This window comes from Oryx dammah, unplaced genomic scaffold, assembly GCF_014754425.2.
Source record: "Oryx dammah isolate SB20612 unplaced genomic scaffold, SCBI_Odam_1.1 HiC_scaffold_9, whole genome shotgun sequence".
NCBI classification, from domain to species: domain Eukaryota; kingdom Metazoa; phylum Chordata; class Mammalia; order Artiodactyla; family Bovidae; genus Oryx; species Oryx dammah.
This window is the reverse complement of record NW_024070193.1, coordinates 36,750,505-36,771,499: the sequence shown is the minus strand read 5'-3', so window position 1 is coordinate 36,771,499 and position 20,995 is coordinate 36,750,505. Positions and strand designations below refer to the sequence as shown.

At 40.7% G+C, this 20,995-nt stretch overlaps 1 protein-coding gene across 2 annotated transcripts in view; it reads right to left on the bottom strand.

Annotated features, from left to right (window-relative positions):
* The window catches only part of CNTN4 (contactin 4), a 1,027,325-nt gene that overhangs the window by 348,170 nt on the left and 658,160 nt on the right, over positions 1-20,995 (bottom strand). The window contains exon 5 of one of the 2 annotated variants that reach the window (XM_040245968.1): positions 7,018-7,144. In XM_040245968.1, the coding sequence (XP_040101902.1) occupies positions 7,018-7,144 (127 nt within the window). Of the gene's footprint in view, positions 1-7,017; positions 7,394-20,995 lie in introns of those variants that run through there. The other variant, XM_040245967.1, reaches the window with a different exon arrangement.

The window sequence follows — 20,995 nt, the reverse complement described above, 5'->3', positions numbered from 1 at the left end:
TCAGACATGACTGAGCGACTTCACTTTTCACTTTCACTATATACATATATACTCACTGTGCACCCTCTTATAACATTCTGGGGCACTCGGGCTGGTATGCATTGTGTAAAAGGATTTAAATGAAAAAATGAACGGTCAGTTACTTTCAGATTTTGGATACTGGTTATCAACAAAAACACGTTAGGGTGAGTGTTTTTTTCCTACCAAGATGTCTCTCACACTGCAATCTTAAACCACAGGTTTTCTAATGAAGTCTTCCTCAGTATCCTTGGTCAAGATAAATCACAGCTCCCCCCAGCCTCCTACGGAATTCTCCTTACTTGTTTAGGTGGGCATTCTGCCTTCACTTTAGATAGTTTGTCTGTATCAAGTCCTGTCAGTCACTTAGAACTTGACACTCAAAGTTCTCAATCAATGCTTGTGGCATTTCACTAAATATTTCACTTCTTGGCTGGATATTTTAGCTGTGTGCGTACACAAGTTATGAAGCATCCTAGCCTACCACAGCATCAATTCAGTTCAGTTGCTCAGTCGTGTCGGACTCTTTGTGACCCCATGAATCGCCGCACAGCCAGGCCTCCCTGTCCATCACCAACTCCCGGAGTTCACTCAGACTCGCGTCCATCGAGTCAGTGATGCCATCCAGCCATCTCATCCTCTGTCGTCTCCTTCTCCTCCTGCCCCCAATCCCTCCCAGGTGTATGTTTGTTCATGTCTATGTCTTTGAAAAGCGAAAATATAGAAATGGGCTGAGGAAGGTGGACCTGATCGAGAAATGGAACATAACTCCTTGTGTGTTTGTTTATAAGAAGATGGGTATTAGAAATTGAAACTGTTCTTAAGCTTGACAGTAATTCTGTGTTCTGACACAGACAAGAAAGTAATAAGCAATAAAAAGAGAACAGCCAGGTTATATCCTAGCAGGTCTATATGCTCATGAATCTCCAGAGCTGACTGCCTGCCCTAGATATTTTTTGAGTCAGCTGGTCACATCTCTATCATAACTCTCACTTCAAATGATAGTGGAGCAATTTAATATGACAAATCTAAAAGCTCAAAGAGGAAATTGCAATATAATGTGAGCCACAAGCAGAGTATGGAACTCAGGAATGAGACCACGTGGGTCTTTTTAGAAAAGTCTTTGTAGGGAGAATGAGAACACCTCTGCGGGTGTGTCTACACATGTTATCTCAACTTAAATGTTCCGTAGAAAGTCCATTAATCTACTTTATTACCCGCTTTTACGTACAATGCATTATTTAGAAAATAAAGCACTTGCTGTGAAATGCAGCTGAGTCTCCTTTACAAAGCCCTATACCAAGTTTTATTGCAATGCAGTCACTATTCATTTCAATTGAATGGGGACTGCACTGAATTCCTTATCTTATTCCATACTGAAACAGTCTTGAAAAATTCGCAATTTATTTTCAGTGTTTGAGGAGTCTTTTAAGAACTGGTCATAGAGAGGTATGCTTATTTGGCACACAGAGATTTTCCCAAGGGCCCAGGCAAATGGGTGAGTCTCATCAGCTGATTTCTGCATGACTTGGGGCCACACAACACCACCCTCTTCAGAGGAGGGGTCTGTGCAGAACCAAGCACTGTGAAGCTCTGGAAGGTACCATTTTCAGATCTTAGTGGGAAGCTATCTATGGGATGTATCGTAGCAAAACATCCCCTTTTCTTTGTTCATTATTTCAAATTGGCAGTAAGAAGGGGAAGGACCTTTCTGACCTGGAATCTGTAGTCTGCAAACCAAGCTGAATACTAACTTCACAAAGTCAGAGTACTTCCATCGAGTACTTGACCATCCTTTCTGACAGGAAAGGAAGGCTGAGAGCCGTAGGTAATGTCACATTTCCTCAGGGAACTTTAATACAAGGCAAGTGTGCACAAGTCAAAACTCTTAAGTTTTTCTGGGTCTGAGTCAATCCTTTCAAAATTGAGGGGCAGGAAACTGAAAAGATAAGGCTCTGTTCAGGGAATAAACACAAAGAAGAGAGGCCAATCGGGGCGCTTGAGGGAAAAGCCTAACGGCGAAGACCCCCATGGAGAAATCACCTTGAATTTATCCCCCTCAAAGTCAGCCTGAGCCCAGATAAAGTTCAGCCAGAAAGATGCTGAAAATATCTGATCTCCCCATTCTTTCTCTTGCTCTTTCCTTCAACAAAAGGGAGTTTTTTAGCTCCTAGGTACCAATGAGCTATTATTTCATGAGAAACTGCCAAAAGTATAATAAAGGAAAAGAAAGTACACTGTAACCAATTCCTAGCTCATGTGATTAAAAGTTTTCTTCTCAGTGTTTCCCAGCAATCTTTAAAAACATAATAGGTTTCTGTTCCTCTGCTTGTTTTAAATAACAAAGCAAGCCCCTATATCTAGAAGCACAATGTTACAAAGGCAGAGTTAATTAAAGGTCACAGTTTGGGGAGAAACAAAGCAGCAACTTGCCAAATTCTGCTGCAAATTTTGTTTTCAATTATTGCTCACATTTGAACTTACACTTGGTGATGTACTAAAAACTGGGGGCCATTATATCATCATTTATGCGTGTAGGAACCTTTCCATCTTGCATTTATTTATTTATGTATTTTTACTACATAAAGCATTAAAAAACTATTTGATATAGCTTTGAATTCAACTTAATATAGGGAGAATAACTACATATTCTGATTTGTCCAGGGCAGTTCTGGGTATAAACTTACTGTCCTAGAAAATTATTAACAGTGGCCTTTCACTCTCATAAGTGTCCTGGTTTGGATGATAAATACATGTTCATCCTAATTATATGGTCTATTGGAGAGGATATTTTTTTCTTTATAGAATATACTTCCTTTTTCCATACCTATGACAAAAGATCATTAGCCCTAAATTCAGTTAAGTATATCCTTTTCTGGGAAACTTTTATTGACATGCTCCCTCTCTTTCCTAAAGCAGACCTTCTTTCCTCACAATACCCTAGAACCTGGACATCTTTTTCTCACACTTAACCTTGTACTTCCTTCTCTAGGCACTCACCACCAAAGTATATTACTTGAACATGTAGTTTATTCAGCTTTGAATTCTTCAAACCTAGCATGGTACTGGAACATTGCAGCTGCTTAATATGGTGGTTTAAACACCTTTCCTAAAGGATGTATTTTTTAGAATCCTAATATACACCCTAGTTCAAAGCAGAACTATCATGAAGGAATCTTGTGTGGAAACCCTACATAATTCAGCCAGGGTCATTCCTGAGTCAACTCCATGGACTAGATTTCAGCTTGAAAAATCAGTGGAGTGGTCCAATGAATAAAGCTATGTTTGTTGAATAAATGAAATAGCGCACAAACTAAATTGTAAAATAATTTCTACTATGTTAATGCCACCATCCTTCCAATTTGAAAACTATCTACCTCAGCTCAAATTCTTCCTCTATAACTCTTGGATGATTCCAATCTCTTCTTCTCCTAAACTGTGATACACATGCCATATATTCTTTTGGTTTTCACATACTACCACATAGTGATTATTAGCTTAAGGTTTATATCATTAAATGTGAATAGAGACAAAATTATATTTATAAGATACATGTAAGTTATAAAGAATCACAGGACAGTAAAGATCCCTAAGAAAAAGAATATTATTACTTTTGAAGTCTCCTATTTCCATTTTCATTCCAACCATTCCCTTCTCAATGGTTCGTGATAACTCCGAATTTTTGCTATTTCATTCTTTTGATTTTCTTTATGATTTTATCATGTATGCTAGTATCCTTAACCGGAGAAGGCAATGGCACCCCACTCCAGTACTCTTGCCTGGAAAATCCCATGGATGGAGGAGCCTGGGAGGCTTCAGTCCGTGGGGTCGCTAAGAGTCGGACATGACTGAGCGACTTCACTTTCACTTTTCACTTTCATGCACTGGAGAAGGAAATGGCAACCCACTCCAGTGTTCTTGCCTGGAGAATCCCAGGGATGGGGGAGCCTGGTGGGCTGCCCTCTATGGGGTCGCACTGAGTCGGACGTGACTGACGCAACTTAGCAGCAGCAGCAGCAGTATCCTTAAACAACTACTCTATCTTACCTGCTTTGGAACTTAATAAATACAAGGTTATACTCTGTATTTTTTTTGTGATTTGCTTTGTTTACCCAAAGTTATGTTCCTATGATCGTGTTGTTGTGGCTCTAGTTCATTCATTTTCACTACTTAATTGGGTTACTTTGTATGAACATGCCAGGTTATATTCAGTATATTACTTATGCTAAATTTGTTCTTGCAAATTTCTGTCAATCTGATGAGTTTGAAAGAGTCTGTCATTTTAGTTTTAATTTGTACATTTCTATTTATTAATGGGGGCTATTTATTCCCTGGTGGCTCAGACAGTAAAGGGTAAAGAATTCGCCTGCAATGCAGGAGACTTGGGTTCAATCCTTGGTTTTGGACGATCCCCTGGAAGAGGAGGGCATGGCAACACACTCCAGTATTCTTGCTTGGAGAATTTCCATGGCAAAGAGCCTGGCGGGTTACAGTCCCTCGGGTTGCAAAGAGTCGGACATGACTGACTAAGCACACACAGGGCACATTTACTAGTGGTAATCTTATTGTATGTTTAATGGATATTTAATAGTCTTTTCTAAGAAGTACCTGATCAAGTCTTTTGGTAACGTTTTAATTAGGTTACATGTCTGTTACCTTTTGATTTGTAGGAATTCTTTAAATAGTTCTGCTGCTGCTAAGTCGCTTCAGTCGTGTCCGACTCTGGGGTGTGCGACCCCAGAGACGGCAGCCCACCAGGCTCCCCCATCCCTGGGATTCTCCAGGCAAGAACACTGGAGTGGGTTGCCATTTCCTTCTCCAATGCATGAAAGTGAAAAGTGAAAGTGAAGTTGCTCAGTCGTGTCTGACTCTTAGTGACCCCATGGACTGCAGCCTACCAGGCTCCTCTGTCCACGGGATTTTCCAGGCAAGAGTACTGGAGTGGGGTGCCATTGCCTTCTCTTAAATAGTTCAGACTTTGTAAATAATATGTATCACAAATATCTCTCCCAGTTGGAAGCTTATAATTTTACTCATCCCAGTATATTCTGCTGAACAGCAATTTTTAACATTCAGTTCAGTTCAGTTCAGTTCAGTTCAGTCGCTCAGTCGTGTCCAACTCTTTGCGACCCAGTGAATCGCAGCACGCCAGGCTTCCCTGTCCATCACCATCTTCCAGAGTTCACTCAGACTCACGCCCATCGAGTCAATGATGCCATCCAGCCATCTCATCCTCGGTCGCTCCCTTCTCCTCATGCCCCCAATCCCTCCCAGCATCAGAGTCTTTTCCAATGAGTCAACTCTTTGCATGAGGTGGCCAGAGTACTGGAGTTTCAGCTTTATCACCATTCCTTCCAAAGAAATTCCAGGGCTGATCTCCTTCAGAATGGACTGGCTGGATCTCCTTGCACTCCAAGGGACTCTCGAGTCTTCTCCAACACCACAGATCAAAAGCATCAATTCTTTGGCACTCAGCCTTCTTCACAGTCCAACTCTCACATCCATACATGACCACAGGAAAAACCATAGCCTTGACTAGACGGACCTTAGTCGGCAAAGTAATGTCTCTGCTTTTGAATATGCAATCTAGGTTGGTCATAACTTTTCTTCCAAGGAGTAAGCGTCTTTTAATTTCATGGATGCAGTCACCATCTGTGGTGATTTTGGAGCCCCCCAAAATAAAGTCTGACACTGTTTCCACTGTTTCCCCATCTATTTCCCATGAAGTGATGGGACCATATGCCATGATCTTCGTTTTCTGAATGTTGAACTTTAAGCCAACTTTTTCACTCTCCTCTTTCACTTTCATCAAGAGGCTTTTTAGTTCCTCTTCACTTTCTGCCATAAGGGTGGTGTCATCTGCATATCTGAGGTTATTGATATTTCTCCCTGCAATCTTGATTCCAGCTTGTGTTTCTTCCAGTCCAGCGTTTCTCATGATATACTCTGCATATAAGTTAAATAAGCAGGGTGACAATATACAGCCTTGACATACTCCTTTTCCTATTTGAAACCAGTCTGTTGTTCCATATCCAGTTCTAACTGTTGCTTCCTGACCTGCATATAGATTTCTCAAGAGGCAGGTCAGGTGGTCTGGTATTCCCATTTCTTTCAGAATTTTCCACAGTTTATGTGATCTACACAGTCAAAGGCTTTGGCATAGTCAATAAATTAGGTTTGCTAAATCTGAAGATTTGAATGTTTAATTAGCTTTGGGAAATTCTTAGTTTTCTCCTTAAATAATGCTTCTGCCTCATTTTTTTTTTTCATTCCTTGTGGAATTCTGATTAGATATGTAAATGTTTTCACTTAATCTCTTCTCTATCACATTTTACTCCTCTTTATCTGCTGCTTTTAGACAATTTCTTCAGATATATCTTGCACTTTACTAATGTTCTTTTCATCTGTGCTTCATCTGTTACTAAAATCATGTAGTGCCAAGGTTTGAAATAGGTGATTACTTTTGCTTTTCAGTCCTTTGGGAGGCAAGGCTACTTCTTTTATGTTCACCATACGATTATATCCCTTGAATTCCAAGTATATTCTGGAAGGTTTTCTCATGTTAGATTCTCCAGTTGGTTGAGGCTAGGCCTTGTGTTGTGACCCTAGTCCCCTGTGAAACTACAAAATCCAAAGCTACAATTCATATAGTTCATCAAGGTTAAACATGATTTTAGTGTTCAGTTTGCTTTTAAATGTCTAAACATTCCTTACTTTCCTGCCAGTTTATTGATGCATTTTAAAAAAATGTTTAAAAAATATGTTAAGTAATATTAAGGCTTTCAGTGAAATGGTCAATCAGGATATTTAATTTCTAGTATTGTCAGAAACAAAGTTGGGTACTAAACTGTTCATGAATATGAGCGTCTCTTTAGCATCTCAGGATATCCAATGATGTCTGTCTAAAGGCTCTTTATGTAAGCAGCACTCCATAAGTATTTGTTGGTTTTACTAATAGAAAGTGTATGCATGAAAACACATGTTTTTAAGTCAACAAACCTGATGTGAGGTTTTGGATTTCCTTTAACTTCACAACTGAGCTTCACTTTTTTCTCCTCAGAGTCCAAAGGGAACATTACATGACTTGGTTCTTGAATGAAAATTGGACCATGCAGTGTGTAGTCATCTGAAATGAGAAAAGAAAATGTCCCCAAATGAACATATTCCTGATAGGGAGAATTACAGGAAATAACAACAAAATAAAAATAAAAGAGGTAAACAAACAAAAAATAGTAATACAGAACAGATTCAGTCCAGCCTCTGGATGACATTTCCTAATGAAGAGTAATTATTGTGAATTATGAAGCAGTAATATGGACTCTCATATTTCATACTGATGACTTATTTTACCAATAAATTCCAGAACCAAAATGGCTTGGCATTCCCTTTTCTCTTCTCCACTTCTTACTGTTCTATCTGACCTTAGTCCACCCTCTGATTTTGTTCACATTTTGTGCCTCCTACATGTCTTTTGTGCGGCTGTCATCCTGGAAGGCTGTCTAATGTCACAAAGTTAAAATGTTTCTCCTCGGTAATGGGATAACATAGTTGGAAGTAAGCAATAATGTTTCGTAAGTACATTAATAATGAGAAGCATCATTGCTAAAATATGTATAAAACTTTTAGAAATTGCATATGTAGGTAAATAAAGAATAAGCTAGAGTCATGATGCTCAAACTATGCTTGGTAAATGAATAGTGTTTTTTTTTTTTTTAACCTGTTATGAACTAATACATGGGGGCACTTGTGTACATATCTCACAGCTGGGACTGACTCAGTATACAAGTTCAGTTACAGCCAGACTAGTCTATTTCAACTTCAAAGAGGCTTGAGTATATTAACACAAATGAGGTATGAATTTCTAAATTGTCAATAACAGATGCAAGATGCACAAAATTTATTGTCATGGAGCTGCAAAGTTCAAAGAATGGAATAATCAGCAAACAAGATTTGAAGTAACAATGTAGTGTGCATATACTTCTAGAGCAAACACCTAATAAATATTGGTCAAAACACACCTCATCACTGAAACCTTGCACAAGGCCTTGTGTCCTTGTCTTTTGAAGTAAGAGCCTGTGTGCCTTCATGTTTAGTCATGCCCATGGACTGTAGCCCACCAGGCTCTTCTGTCCATGGGATTTCCCAGGCAAGAACATTGGAGTGGGTTGCCATTCCCTTTTCCAGGGGATCGTCCCAATCCAGGGACCAAACCCACATCTCTTGCATTTTCTGCTTTGAAAGGCGAGTTGTTTATTCACCAGTTCCATCTTTGCCTGCCAGTGCAGGAGATGCAACAGACATGGGTTTGATTCCTGGGTCAGGAAGATCCCCTGAAGTGGGGCATGGCAACCCACTCCAGTATTCTTGCCTGGGAAATCCCGTGGACAGAGGAGCCTGGCCATTTATAATTCATAGGGTAGTAAAGAATCAGACACAACTGAAGTGACTTAGCATGCATGCACACACATGACTCAATGGTTAAAGACTGAGAAACGTGAAGATATAGAAAGAAAATAGCTGTTGGTCTGGGGAACTGGTAATAATCCAGACTATACAGCTGTTGCACAACAGAGTCACTGAACTTCCAGTTTCATTAAAGATATAGATAAAGACCCGACACTCATTCCAAGTTGTTTTTATAGGAAGCAGACCCCTACTAGATGAAAACTAAAAAACAAAGACCCTAGACACTGGATCAAATCAGAAAGTTGATGATGCTTGAAACTTCACCTTGATGCCAACCAATCCCAGGATCGTCCATGAGTTGATTACACCCTGTTGCTTGAACACTATGAAACTCCTCACTACCCCTCCAGTGGGCAAGGAGGGTCACACAACTTTGAAGGCATTAGCCTGTTGCAGCTGCTTTGGCCTGGCAAAACATTAAAACTCACATTTTGTGCCTCCTACCTGCCTTTCGTGCTTCTATCACCCTAGAAGCCTGTCTAATGTCACAAAGTTAAAACATCTCTGCTCTGTTAAGGCGATATCATACTTGAAAGCAAACAATCATATCGTAGATATATTAATAATGAGAAGCAGCAGTGTACTTAGTCTCTATGTTCCTATTCTGCACTGATAAACAGTTTCAGCAACACTACCCATACCAGGAAAGTGGCTTTCATTCTTGACAATCTCATTTCTTTTTTCCTAGGAGGTTTTTTTAGACCCTCAGGTCTTCCTTTAACCACATGATTTATAAATTATATCTCTCTGTGGACACATCTTTGTCTATTACATGCATTTGGATCTTTCTTTCCCCTTCTTTGAGCTGTAAGCTCCTGGACAGCATGGCTGTATCTTATCCATTTCTGCTTGTTTTGTGGTACCAACTACACTAGCTTAAACACCAAACATGGTCCATAAGGATTGTTCTATTTGAGGTATTTTTCACTTTTGAATGTTTAGCCAGCTGACTTCAGCACTGCCTAACAAATTTTGAGACAGAAGAGCCAGTGGCTATGATGTAAGTGATACTGAATAGCACCCTATAGCTGGCAATCTGTTTTCCCCTTATATGTGATTATTTGGATGGATGTGAATTACAACTGTGATCCTGGAAGACCTTAATAACCAGCCTCCTGTTGATAGGTGATAGGAGACTGAATTCATTCAGGTGAACCAGGACTGAGGAAAAAGAAGAAAGCAGAGTTGGGCATCTAGGTGAAACATGATAAGGTGACTTCTTTTAAGGCTTTAAATCCAGGCTTTAAAACTTCACATGTTGAGGTTAGGGTAGAAGAAAAATTAAGGACTCAAGAAAATCAAACTGAATGGTATTTTATTTTAGAGGAATAGGGACAGCCTCTGACCTTGTTGAGAAAACAAGCAGAATATGGATTCAGAAAGACTAGGAACCAAGACTCAATGCCTTTTGTCAGCTAACTCTATGAACTACGGAGGATCACCCAGCCCCTCTAGGCTTCAATCTTCTCATCTATAAAATAATACCACTGGAGTCAGTCAGCGCTTCTACACCAGCTAGGATGAGGAAGAAGTCGTGAATGCTGCTGCTGCTGCTAAGTCACTTCAGTCGTGTCCGACTCTGTGCGACCCCATAGACGGCAGCCCACCAGGCTCCCCCATCCCTGGGATTCTCCAGGCAAGAACACTGGAGTGGGCTGCCATTTCCTTCTCCAATGCATGAAAGTGAAAAGTGAAAGTGAAGTCGCTCAGTCGTGTCCGACTCTTAGCGACCCCATGGACTGCAGCCCACCAGGCTCCTCCGTCCATGGGATTTTCCAGGCAAGAGTACTGGAGTGGGGTGCCATTGCCTTCTCTGGAAGTCATGAATATCTTCCCATAAATACAGATGCACATGACATCCTCATTCAAAGATGTCATGAATTTATTACCACCACCATCCTCTCTCTTTAGTCCATGTATAAAATCTCATGTTAATGAGAGATTCAAACAACAAAAACAGAATTTTTCAAAGAACACATAATAAAAGCATGGAATAAAAGTAAACAAACATGTATCTTTCTAAATACTCATGGTTTAAAGTCAGATATTTCAAATTCTACATATTTACATTTCAGATTTTCAACAATGACATAGTTATTTTCAAAACAAATTTAGATACTGGTCAAGGGTCGGTGCAATTCAATCTCAAAGAATTATATAAATTTTTAGCATATCTTATTAAGTGACAAACATTACTCATCAAGATCACTAACACAGCATCAAGTTGGATAGATTATTTTCTAAGAGAGATATATTTCCATCGCTCCAATTCCAAAATTATGTGTGTGTATATATATATATATATATAATATCAATCATCTCAATTCATTGGTGTTCCTTGATTTGAATTTCATAGAGAAATACAGTCTATTACTAGTAATTCCAAATAAGAATGAAACATAATAATGATTATCCAGGATGCAGCTGAGAGGCTGTGGATTAACATCTGTACTATTTCTCAGTGTATCCATGCCATATTTAAATAATAAAAAGGATATTTTTTGTGTGTATTTTGTAATAAGAATTGATAATAATGATGCTTTGCATTCACTATAAATAACACATTTCATCTAAAGTTTTTATTTTCTCTTGGTTAACCAAGCTCACTGCCTAGAAATTAACATTAGCATAAAGGGACTGGCATTTCAGTTTTCATCTAAAGAAATTCACTGCCTCAAGCATGAACTATTTGGTTTCACAAAGATGGAGGGGGAGATTTTAGAAAGTTGCAATCCAGGTATAGAAAACAGATATCCTAACTTTAATAGCTTTAAAATCAGGGTTACTAGTCTTTGAGAAAAAAAATAAGTTAAAGAGTTGTTTTATTTTCCCCAAACATTGAGGTGCCTGGTTACACCACCCTGACAGTGACATTCTCGGGTGAAAGACGGAGCAAGGCACCACTTCAGCTTGTTCTGTGTGCTGTAGTCGCAAAGTGACTTTTAAGTGGCTTGAAGGATTATATACAAGACTCTGCATTCACCAAAAGACTTTGCATTCACCATTTCAAACCTGACAAGTTCACCCTTTCATTTATCATAGTAAGTTGTTCTATATAAGCAGTCGAATAGCCATGATCATCAGCCTAGCGAGGGAAAGGAGCAACTCAGAAAACAAGAGGAAAAGATTAATAAGCCCATACACCTCAACGTTAGACTCTGGACCACCTGTATTGTAATCATGGCATGCTTAGTTTTTAAAACCCCAGTCCAGACTGACTACACCTGAACAATCCAGCATCTATGAATCTTTTAACTTAGTTCTCCAAGGGATTTTTGTACACTAAAATCTGAGAACTACTAATACAGACCCTTCTGATCCTAGATCTCCATTTCCTAAGAGCAGAACATCAACCAACATTGGCTTTGCACTCACCTCTAGACTTTCTCTTTTGAGCAAAATCTAACTAACCAAACCTTGTGTGAAAATATTTAGAGAGGGAATTTTAGCACATGACTAATAGTTCTGAGGTAAGCAGCCAAGAACAGAAAACTATAAAATGGACCCACACAAAGAAAATGATGGATCTGTCAAAGTCAGGGACTAGCTGTATAAAAGAACCCCTCCTGAGAACACTCATTGTTGAATTCAAGAAGCTAACTGTGAGAACACCCAGGGCTGCACCACATTGACAAAGAAGAGGCGTCCTCGGGGAGCCCCACTAATCTACCACCCTGTAGTAAAACTTTATCCACAACAAATACACACAACATTCTTGCCATTGTTGTTGTTGTTCAGTCACTATTGTGTCTGACTCTTTGTGACCCCATGGACTGCTGCACACCAGGCTTCCCTGTCCTTCACTATCTTCCTGAGCTTGCTCAAATTCAAGTCCATTGAGGTGGTGATGCCATCCAACCATCTCATAATCTGTCATCCCCTTCTCCTCCTGCCCTCAATATTTCCCAGCATCAGTGTTGTTTTCAATGAGTCAGCTCTTCACATCAGGTGGCCAAAGTATTGGAGTTTCAGCTTCAGTATCAGTCCTTCTAGTGAATATTCAGGATTGATTCCCTTTAGGATTGACTGGTTTGATATCCTTGCTGTCCAAAGGACTCTTAAGACTATTCTTCAGCACCACAATTTGAAACCATCGATTCTTCAGTTCTCAGCCTTCTTTTATGGTCCAACTCCTACATTTGTACATAACTACTGGATAAATCATAGCTTTGACTATATGGACCTTTGTTGGCAAAGTGATATCTCTGCTTTTGAATATGCTGCCTAGTTTTGTCATAGCTTTCCTTCCAAGCAGCAAGTGTCTTTTCATTTCATGGCTTTATATGTAATGAATCTCATCTTATTTACATGACAGCCTGTTGGGAATGATGTTTTCATTTTGGGATTACAAATAAGTGAAAAGTCACACTGGTGCTCTGCTGCCTTGGAGAAGTCAGAGAAATGGGCTGACACCGTTTTTAGGAATCTCTAAGAGGAGCAGAAGGTAATGATCTTTCATGCTTCCAGGAATTCTAAAAAATCAAGGTTAAAAAGGACAGGGGAAGCAGACTGTGGCCAGAAGCTCAGATATAACTTCAAAGATTTCAGATCCTTAATCTCAGTCCCAGCTTGGGGATTTTAGTGCAAATGCTGATACCTGTACATTCTGCTCTCCTTGGCAACTAATTGCCAACTAGTCACTAGGTTACTTCTAGCATACCACCCATGATCCCAAAATCTATTCCACAGAAACTGTCCTGGATTAGTTGCAGAATAAAAGGGATATTTTTACACAAAAGAGAGAAGATCTATATTAAAGAAACCCTCCTTTCATGTTTCAACAAAGAGAGGAGAATGTCTGGATTTTCAGTAAAGAGTAAAGATTTCAAGAAAGTTGAAAGGGTTAGTTGCTCAGTCATGTCCGACTCTGTGACCCCATGGACTGTAGCCCGCCAGGTTCCTCTGTCCATGGGGATTCTCCAGGTAAGAATACTGGAGTGGGTTGCCATTTCCTCCTCCAGGGGATCATCCCAATACAGGGATAGAATCTGGGTCTCCTGCATTGAAGGCAGATTCTTCACCGTCTGAACTACCAGAGATTTCAAGACCAGAAACTTATTTAGGTTCAAGATCAGGCTACTCCTAATCTTTCTCCCTTTTTGCTCATCAAAGATTTAAAAGTTACTAAAAAACACTGCCAGTGATTCTCAAACCCCTTTTGCATTTGATTCTTTTCTTTTTAGAATCCATTTTTTTGCAGGGAGACAAAACCAATGTTTGTTAGTCAGCTTCTTCCTGTAACCTCCTTGCAAGCATCCCAGAAATAAAATGGAGTGCCAGGGCTACTCTTCAAAGGTTTAGACTACCGAAAGAGGTGCAGAGTCACAGAATTTAAATTAGAAGAGATCATTTAATATTAAATGTATTTTTCCAGATCACAGACTAAAACTGTACTATATCTGTAATGGAAACAAAAATGATTTTTATCTAAAAATAAAATTATATTCTAAGAGTAGCTCAGATGGTAAAGAATCTGCCTGCAGTTCAGGAGACCTGGGTTTGATCCTTGGGTCCAGAAGATCCCCTGGAGAAGGGAATGGCAACCCACTCCAGTATTCTTGCCTGGGAAATCCTGTGGATAGAGGAGCCTAGCAGGCTACAGACCATGGGGTTGCAAAGAGTTGGGAACGACTGAGTGACTTCCACATACATACATAAAAAAACAGTAATAAAACAACACTCTACCATGAGATGTGAGTAAAATTACTGATATCTCAAAGCTGCAGATAAATAAGTAATAGCTAGATGTCACTTATTTTAGATGCAGTTTGGGGACATAAATGATTTCACTCTCTATTCTATTTATTCTTTGAATTAATTTGACCCATTCCTGTCCCCAAAGTCCCCAGTTCAGTTCAGTTCAGTCGCTCAGTCATGTCCAACTCTTTGCGACGCCATGAATCGAAGTATGCCAGGCCTCTCTGTCCATCACCAACTCCCAGAGACTACCCAAACCCATGTCCATCGAGTTGGTGATGCCATCCAGCCATCTCATCCTCTATTGTCCCTTTCTCCTCCTGCCCTCAATCCTTCCCAGCGTTAGGGTCTTTTCCAATGAGTCAACTCTTCACATCAGGTGGCCAAAGTATTGGAGTTTCAGCTTTAGCATCAGTCCCTCCAATGAATACCCAGGACTGGTCTCCTTTAGGATCAACTGGTTGAACCTCCTTGCAGTCCAAGGGATTCTCAAGAGTCTTCTCCAACACCACAGTTCAAAAGCATCAATTATTTGGCACTCAGCTTTCTTCACTGTCCAACTCTCACATCCATACATGACCACTGGAAAAACCAAAGTCCCCAGATGTCCCTAAAATTCTCTCTTTGAAAAAGGATGTTACTCTTTTAGGCTACCAGGAGCCAGACTAGGCTCCTGGGAATAGATGGGAACAGTCTGAAGTTTTCTGAGACTGACAAGAATGATGGTAGATGCCAGGAAGCAAGACAGAGGTCTGAGTATCAGGTCCCTGGGAGTAAGAGTAGAGCAAATTCGATTCCAAGTGAAAGGTCAGCACAAGATAACATGCATAAAGGAGAAAGCAAGGGGAGCTTAGAAAAACCCACTGATGCTAAATATAGATATTTTTATAGGGCACCTGTGAACAGGTAACTGAGATTAGGAGGAAAGTCATTAAGGGGCTGGGCCATACCAGACAGCAGGGAGGAATTCAGGGTAAATATTTCATAGAAGATGACTTAGTAAAAAAAAAAAAAAAAAAAGTCAAGCTAGCTTTAAAATAATGATTCCTCAAAGCATGGCCTAGTAACCTCATGTACCAGTATCATCTTACCTGGGGGTGCTTGATGAAAGACAGACTTTTGAACCCCTGTCAGACCTACTGGATTTTTATTATCAGAGCTCAGCACCCTCTGTTCATTACTGTGCATTCTGCAGCTGGAAAACTAGTACCTTCAATTATGAATTGAGCACAGATGACTTTCAGCCCTAGACCAATTAAGGACACCAGTGAAGAAAAACAACCCTGCAGAGTTTTCTTCATGCGCTAGATCACTCTGTAGCAACCATGTGGGGTGGGTGAAAGGTCGTGTTTTGCAAGCATAGCCCTTTGGTCAATGTGCTTCTCTTTCGCTGGAAATATTTTTCATCTTTTGCAAACTCAGTGACACAGCTCTGCTGGGAAAGGACACACAAGCAGTACGATGATTTCATCCTCAAAACTAAAAATATCAGGTTCATTTTACTTGTAATTGCTGTGGCATCCTCAGGTGTTGAACCTGAGGGCTGTTTAGGCTCCTCATCCTCATGGCAGGTAGAAAGTACCCTCACAGCAGCCAAGAATCCAGGACCATGATATACAGTCAGTCTTCCTCTGACAGCAAACTGGCTGTCTGATTAAACACCTGGTCTTGGGTAGACACACTTCACAATCTCAACTGGGAAAGCAAACTCTAGGAAATCTAATGTAGAACACAAGGGCTTGAGTATGAGCTCAGAACACAAGCCCATGGGCTTAGAAGTGAGTTTTATCTGGGTCACATGCGGAGGACAGGTAGTCGGTTGCATTATGCATGTTCAGAAGCATCCTGATGCAAACCACAGTGACTTTGCTGTGTTACGTCTTTCACTCTGCTTTCTGCAGAGCCCTTGCCCAATCCACAGAGTAAACGCTGTGTGTGTGTAAGTAATCAAGGGGAACACACTGTCTTATTGGATTGCACAGCAAAGCAAAGCCATGCCACTGGGGACAAGGAACAGGTAGTCCTGGTAAGCTGGTTTGTTGGGCATGCTCTAGAATCATGGTCCCATTTCTCTTTTTCAAGATGGAAGCCCAGTGAGGAGAACCAATTATTCCACATGGGAACACACAGGGCCCACTGTGTTTGGTTGGCTGTGTGCCATCTCCTCCATCCAGCCTTTCTAATGATCACAGAAAATCATTATGGCTAAAAGCCCTAAGTTAAGCAGCATCTCTGTGGGTCCAGATTACTCACAAAATGTATGGGCTGTAACCTAAGGAGATTCAGAAACAAATGAAATATTGTAACAGTGATTTTTCTGAGTGTGAGAATTCCTTTAAAATTGAATCACTGATTGTAGAAATGATGATGGGACAGCTGTCAAACTATCATTACAAATACAATGTAGTGTTGTTCATTTTTATTAAATAAATAGTGAGGGATGTTCAAAGGCCCCACACAAGGGCCTGTGTGTGAAATCAGCTGCCACACAGCATTTTTATTGACTAGTTATTCCATTTGGTTCTATTTAGTGGTTCAGTTGAATGGAGGAGAGGCAAAACAGTATCAGAGGAGACAGAAATTCCTGCTTAAAGTATAAGACGCTTCTTTCATTTGTCCTTGCTTTCATCTTCCTTATTTTAACCCCCTCAAATCAGCGTTTTTAAACAGCAAGAAGCAGAGAAGTCTATTGACAGAAGATATATGTGTGAAAGCAGAAAGCAAAAGAAAATCTGAGCAAGACGTAAACTCTCCTACTTTTTCTTTGTTCTCTGGTTAACAAAATAATGCTGCTGCTACCACATATCACGTCAGACGTAACAAAGACCTAATCGTACATCATGCCAGAGCTTAGCAATGATGGGGAGGTGGGCAAGCGTGAAGAGATACAAATGGTCTCTGATCAGAAGAATTCCAGTTGCTGGAGGAAGGATTTGTAGAAGTCAACACATTCTACTCTGACCCTAACCTCAAGTTCTAACCCATTACAGGAACAATGGATTCATTACTCCTTAAAAAAAAAACAAAACCCTGGGCATTTGGGGTTGCTAGATGCTTAGAATGGATAAGCAACAAGGTGCTACTGTATAGCACAGGGAAGCATATCCAGTCTCCTGGGATAAACCACAACAGAGAAGAATATTAAAAAAAAGAATGCATATGTGTGTAAAACTGAGTCACTTTTTTGTACATGTACAGCAGAGGTTGGCACAGCATTGCAAACCAACTATACTTGAATTAAAAAAAAAAGTAATTGGGTGACTGTGATGTCAAGCCCCAGGTACAAAAAGAAAAATAAATTTTCAACAAATGCAAATATTCTGTAACTCAACTGGAGGCAAAACTGACCTGAACTTATGAGCGGCTATATATAACTTAGAATGAATATTCATATTTTTTTGCTACAGAGTTCAAATGTGTTCAATTATGGAATGCTGACCCAGGTTCAGCTGGAGATGTTATATAATACTGGGCATGTTATGTGGACCACATTTCTTTTCTAAAATCAGAAGGATTCTTAATTAAACATTTCTGACCCAAACAGTTGCTGATTAGCATTCGTGGGCCTGTACTATACATCACTTTCAAGGTTTCATGTAGAGGACGTACAGTGCGCAAAGACGACGCCATCCTGCCCTCAGGAGGGTTTGTTCTAGAAGGACAGACAGACAATACTCAGATAAGTAAAGTTAACTTTATATTTTTAATCAATAGACTATTTTTTAACGTCATCACATTTGATGGAAATGTACCATTGTTGGCCTGCTTTTCCCACCTACACAGTTTCTCTTGGCTGCATTTCAGGACAGCATTGTCTTGTTTCTCCACCTTTCTTCGGGTCCTTGGCACCCCCTCCCCCTTCCACTGAGGACTCATGCAGTTCTAAGCTTTGCCCACCTTCACTGACCCAGCATCTCCCAAGTGTTCGAATCCCGACCCCACAAATGGCCCACGTCATCCTTGATGTAAGATAAACACAACACAAAGACGAGCATTTGGTTGCTTTCTGGACTCACTTTGTTCCTACAAAAATAGTCAGCAGAGGACTTTATAGCTAGGCTGAGGCCAGTAGGTACTGACTTTACAGTCATTTAGTATCGTGAGCTCCTTGTTGCTGCTTCTTTGCAAGTGGATGGCCTCCACCGAATCAGGATGAAGGTTTCTTGGGCTTTTGAGCCTGGAAAGGGGTAGCCAGGATGCCCAGCTTCAGATATCAGTTCACTAGGAGCTAAAGCTCTCCTGAGTTGGGGCCTCCTCACCAGGGCAAAAATGAGTCAGGCAATAATGACAGGTCACAGGCAGTTATGGACTGAAGCTAGGAACACCTCCCAACTCTCTAGCCAAACTTGCACTTCCCCATTCCAAGATTTATTCTTCTTCTGATCACTGCTGTTGTTTGGTCACTAAGTCCTGTCCAACTCTTTGCAACCTCATGAACTGCAGCATACCAGGCTTCCTTGCCCTTCACTGTCTCCCAGAGTTTGCTCAAACTCATGCTCATCGAGTTGGTGATGCTATCCAACCATCTCATTCTCTGTTGTCCCCTTCTCTTGTCCTCAGTCTTTCCCAGCATCAGGGTCTTTTCCAATGAGTCAGGCTCTTCACATCAGGTGGCCAAAGTATTGGAGCTTCAGCTTCAGCATCAGTCCTTCCAATGCATATTCAGGGTTGATTTCCTTTAGGATTGACTGGTGTGATCTCCTTGCAGTCTAGGGAACTCTCAAGAGTCCTCTCCAACACCACAATTTGAAAGCATCAGTTCTTTGGTGCTCAGCCTTCTTTGTAGTTCAACTCTCACATCCTGAGAGTTGAAAAACCATGTTGGAAAAACCATAGCTTTGACTATACGGACATTTGCCAGCAACATGATGTCTCTGCTTTTTAACATGCTGTCTAGATTTGTCATAGCTTTTCTTCTAAAGAGCAAGCGTATTTTAATTTCATGGCTGCGGTCACCATCCTCAGTGATTTTGGAGCCTAAGAAAATTTCCAGCCATACATACTGCCATTCCCTGAATTTATCCCAGCCTCTTTCATTCCTCTAAATATGGCTATCAGTTGAGTAATAATAATTCAACCATTAAACTGGCTCTTGTCAAATTTAGGCCTTATTCCAGAGATGGGAATGTGGTGTCTCCAGGGTTTAACTTCTGTTTTTAACGAATCAACACAGAATACAATACACTGTCAGTGACTAAAAAGAAAACAGATTAAGAAAAAAATTTAAATAGAGGCCTAGGGTCATCATTGATCAGGTCGCTGGATCAGGGGTCTCCAAGGGAATACTATGTGATTGCAGACCTGTCTCCACTATCAGCTGAGAAAAGTGAGGTTTCAGCAGTGACTCGTCCAGTCACATTTCTAAGAACTGTGATCACTGGACCTTGCTTCTAGGCTTTCACCGAAGCCCCAAGTTTTAAAAGTTGGGGTCGGGGTGGGAGTGGACATGGACAGGTCTACAGAGGTTCAAGAAAAGAGACGTTTCTTCTCCCTTTGTCTTCAGAAAATAATCTCTCTTAATAATTTACTGTGCTATGTTATGCTGTGCTGTGCTTAGTCACTTCAGTCGTGTCCGACTCTTAGAGACCCCATGGACTGCAGCCCGCCAGGCTCCTCTGTCCATGGGATTCTCCAGGCAAGAACACTGGAGTGGGCTGCCATGCTCTCCTCCAGGGGATCTTCCCAACCCAGGGACTGAACCCTTGGTTCCTGCATCTCCTGCACTGCAGGCAGATTATTTACCTCTAGCCACGGGGGGACGCCCCCTATTAATTAACTACTCATGTTTAAACAGGATAGAGATGCACTGACCCATGCCAAATAAGAGAACTGACCATCTCTCATGGAGTCTGAAAGTGAAGTCGCTCGGTCTTGTTCCACTCTTTGAAACCCCATGGACTGTAGCCTACCAGGCTCCTCTGTCCATGGAATTTTCCAGGCAAGAATACTGGAGTGGGTTCCCATTCCTTTCTCCATAATTAATAGACTAGTTTCTAAAATAAGTTTAGCATTACAGAAAAATTGAGCTGGCACTCAGCTTGGTGCTTTGTGATGATCTAGATGTGTGGGATGGGGAGGGGTGGGTAGAAGGGAGGCTCAAGAAGAAGGGGATATATGTATATATGTAGCTGATTCTAGAGAAGGAAATGGCAACCCACTCCAGTATTCTTGCCTGGAAAATTCCAAGGACAGAGGAGTCTAGCAGGCTACAGTCCATGGGGTCACAAAGAGTCAGCCACAACTGAGTGACTGAGCTCACATCTGATTCATTTTGCTATGTAGCAGAAACCAACACAATATTGGTAACCAATTAAAGTCCAAAAAAAAAAAAAAAAGGCAAGTACATGAAGTTTTCATACATCCTTTCTCCCCTGCTCACGGTTTCTACTCTTAACATCTCGCTCTATGTGGCACATGTGTTATAACAAATAAGCCAATGGATACAGCACTATTAACTAAAATTCATGGTGCAATAGGACCCACTCTGTGTTGTAAAATTCTTTGGATTTTGGGAAATATAAGATGTCTTCCCTATTACATTATCACAGATAGTTTTTGTCCTAAAAACCTCTGTACTACACTATAGCTAACTCTTAATGTCCAAATACATCACTATTTACTTAAGAGAACAAAGAAGAGACTAGAAACACATATGAATATAACTGATAGATTTTGGCTGCTGCTGCTAAGTCTCTTCAGTCGTGTCCAACTCTGTGCGACCCCAGAGACTGCAGCCCACCAGGCTCCCCCGTCCCCAGGATTATCCAGGCAAGAACACAGCAGTGGGTTGCCATTTCCTTCTCCACTAAATAGC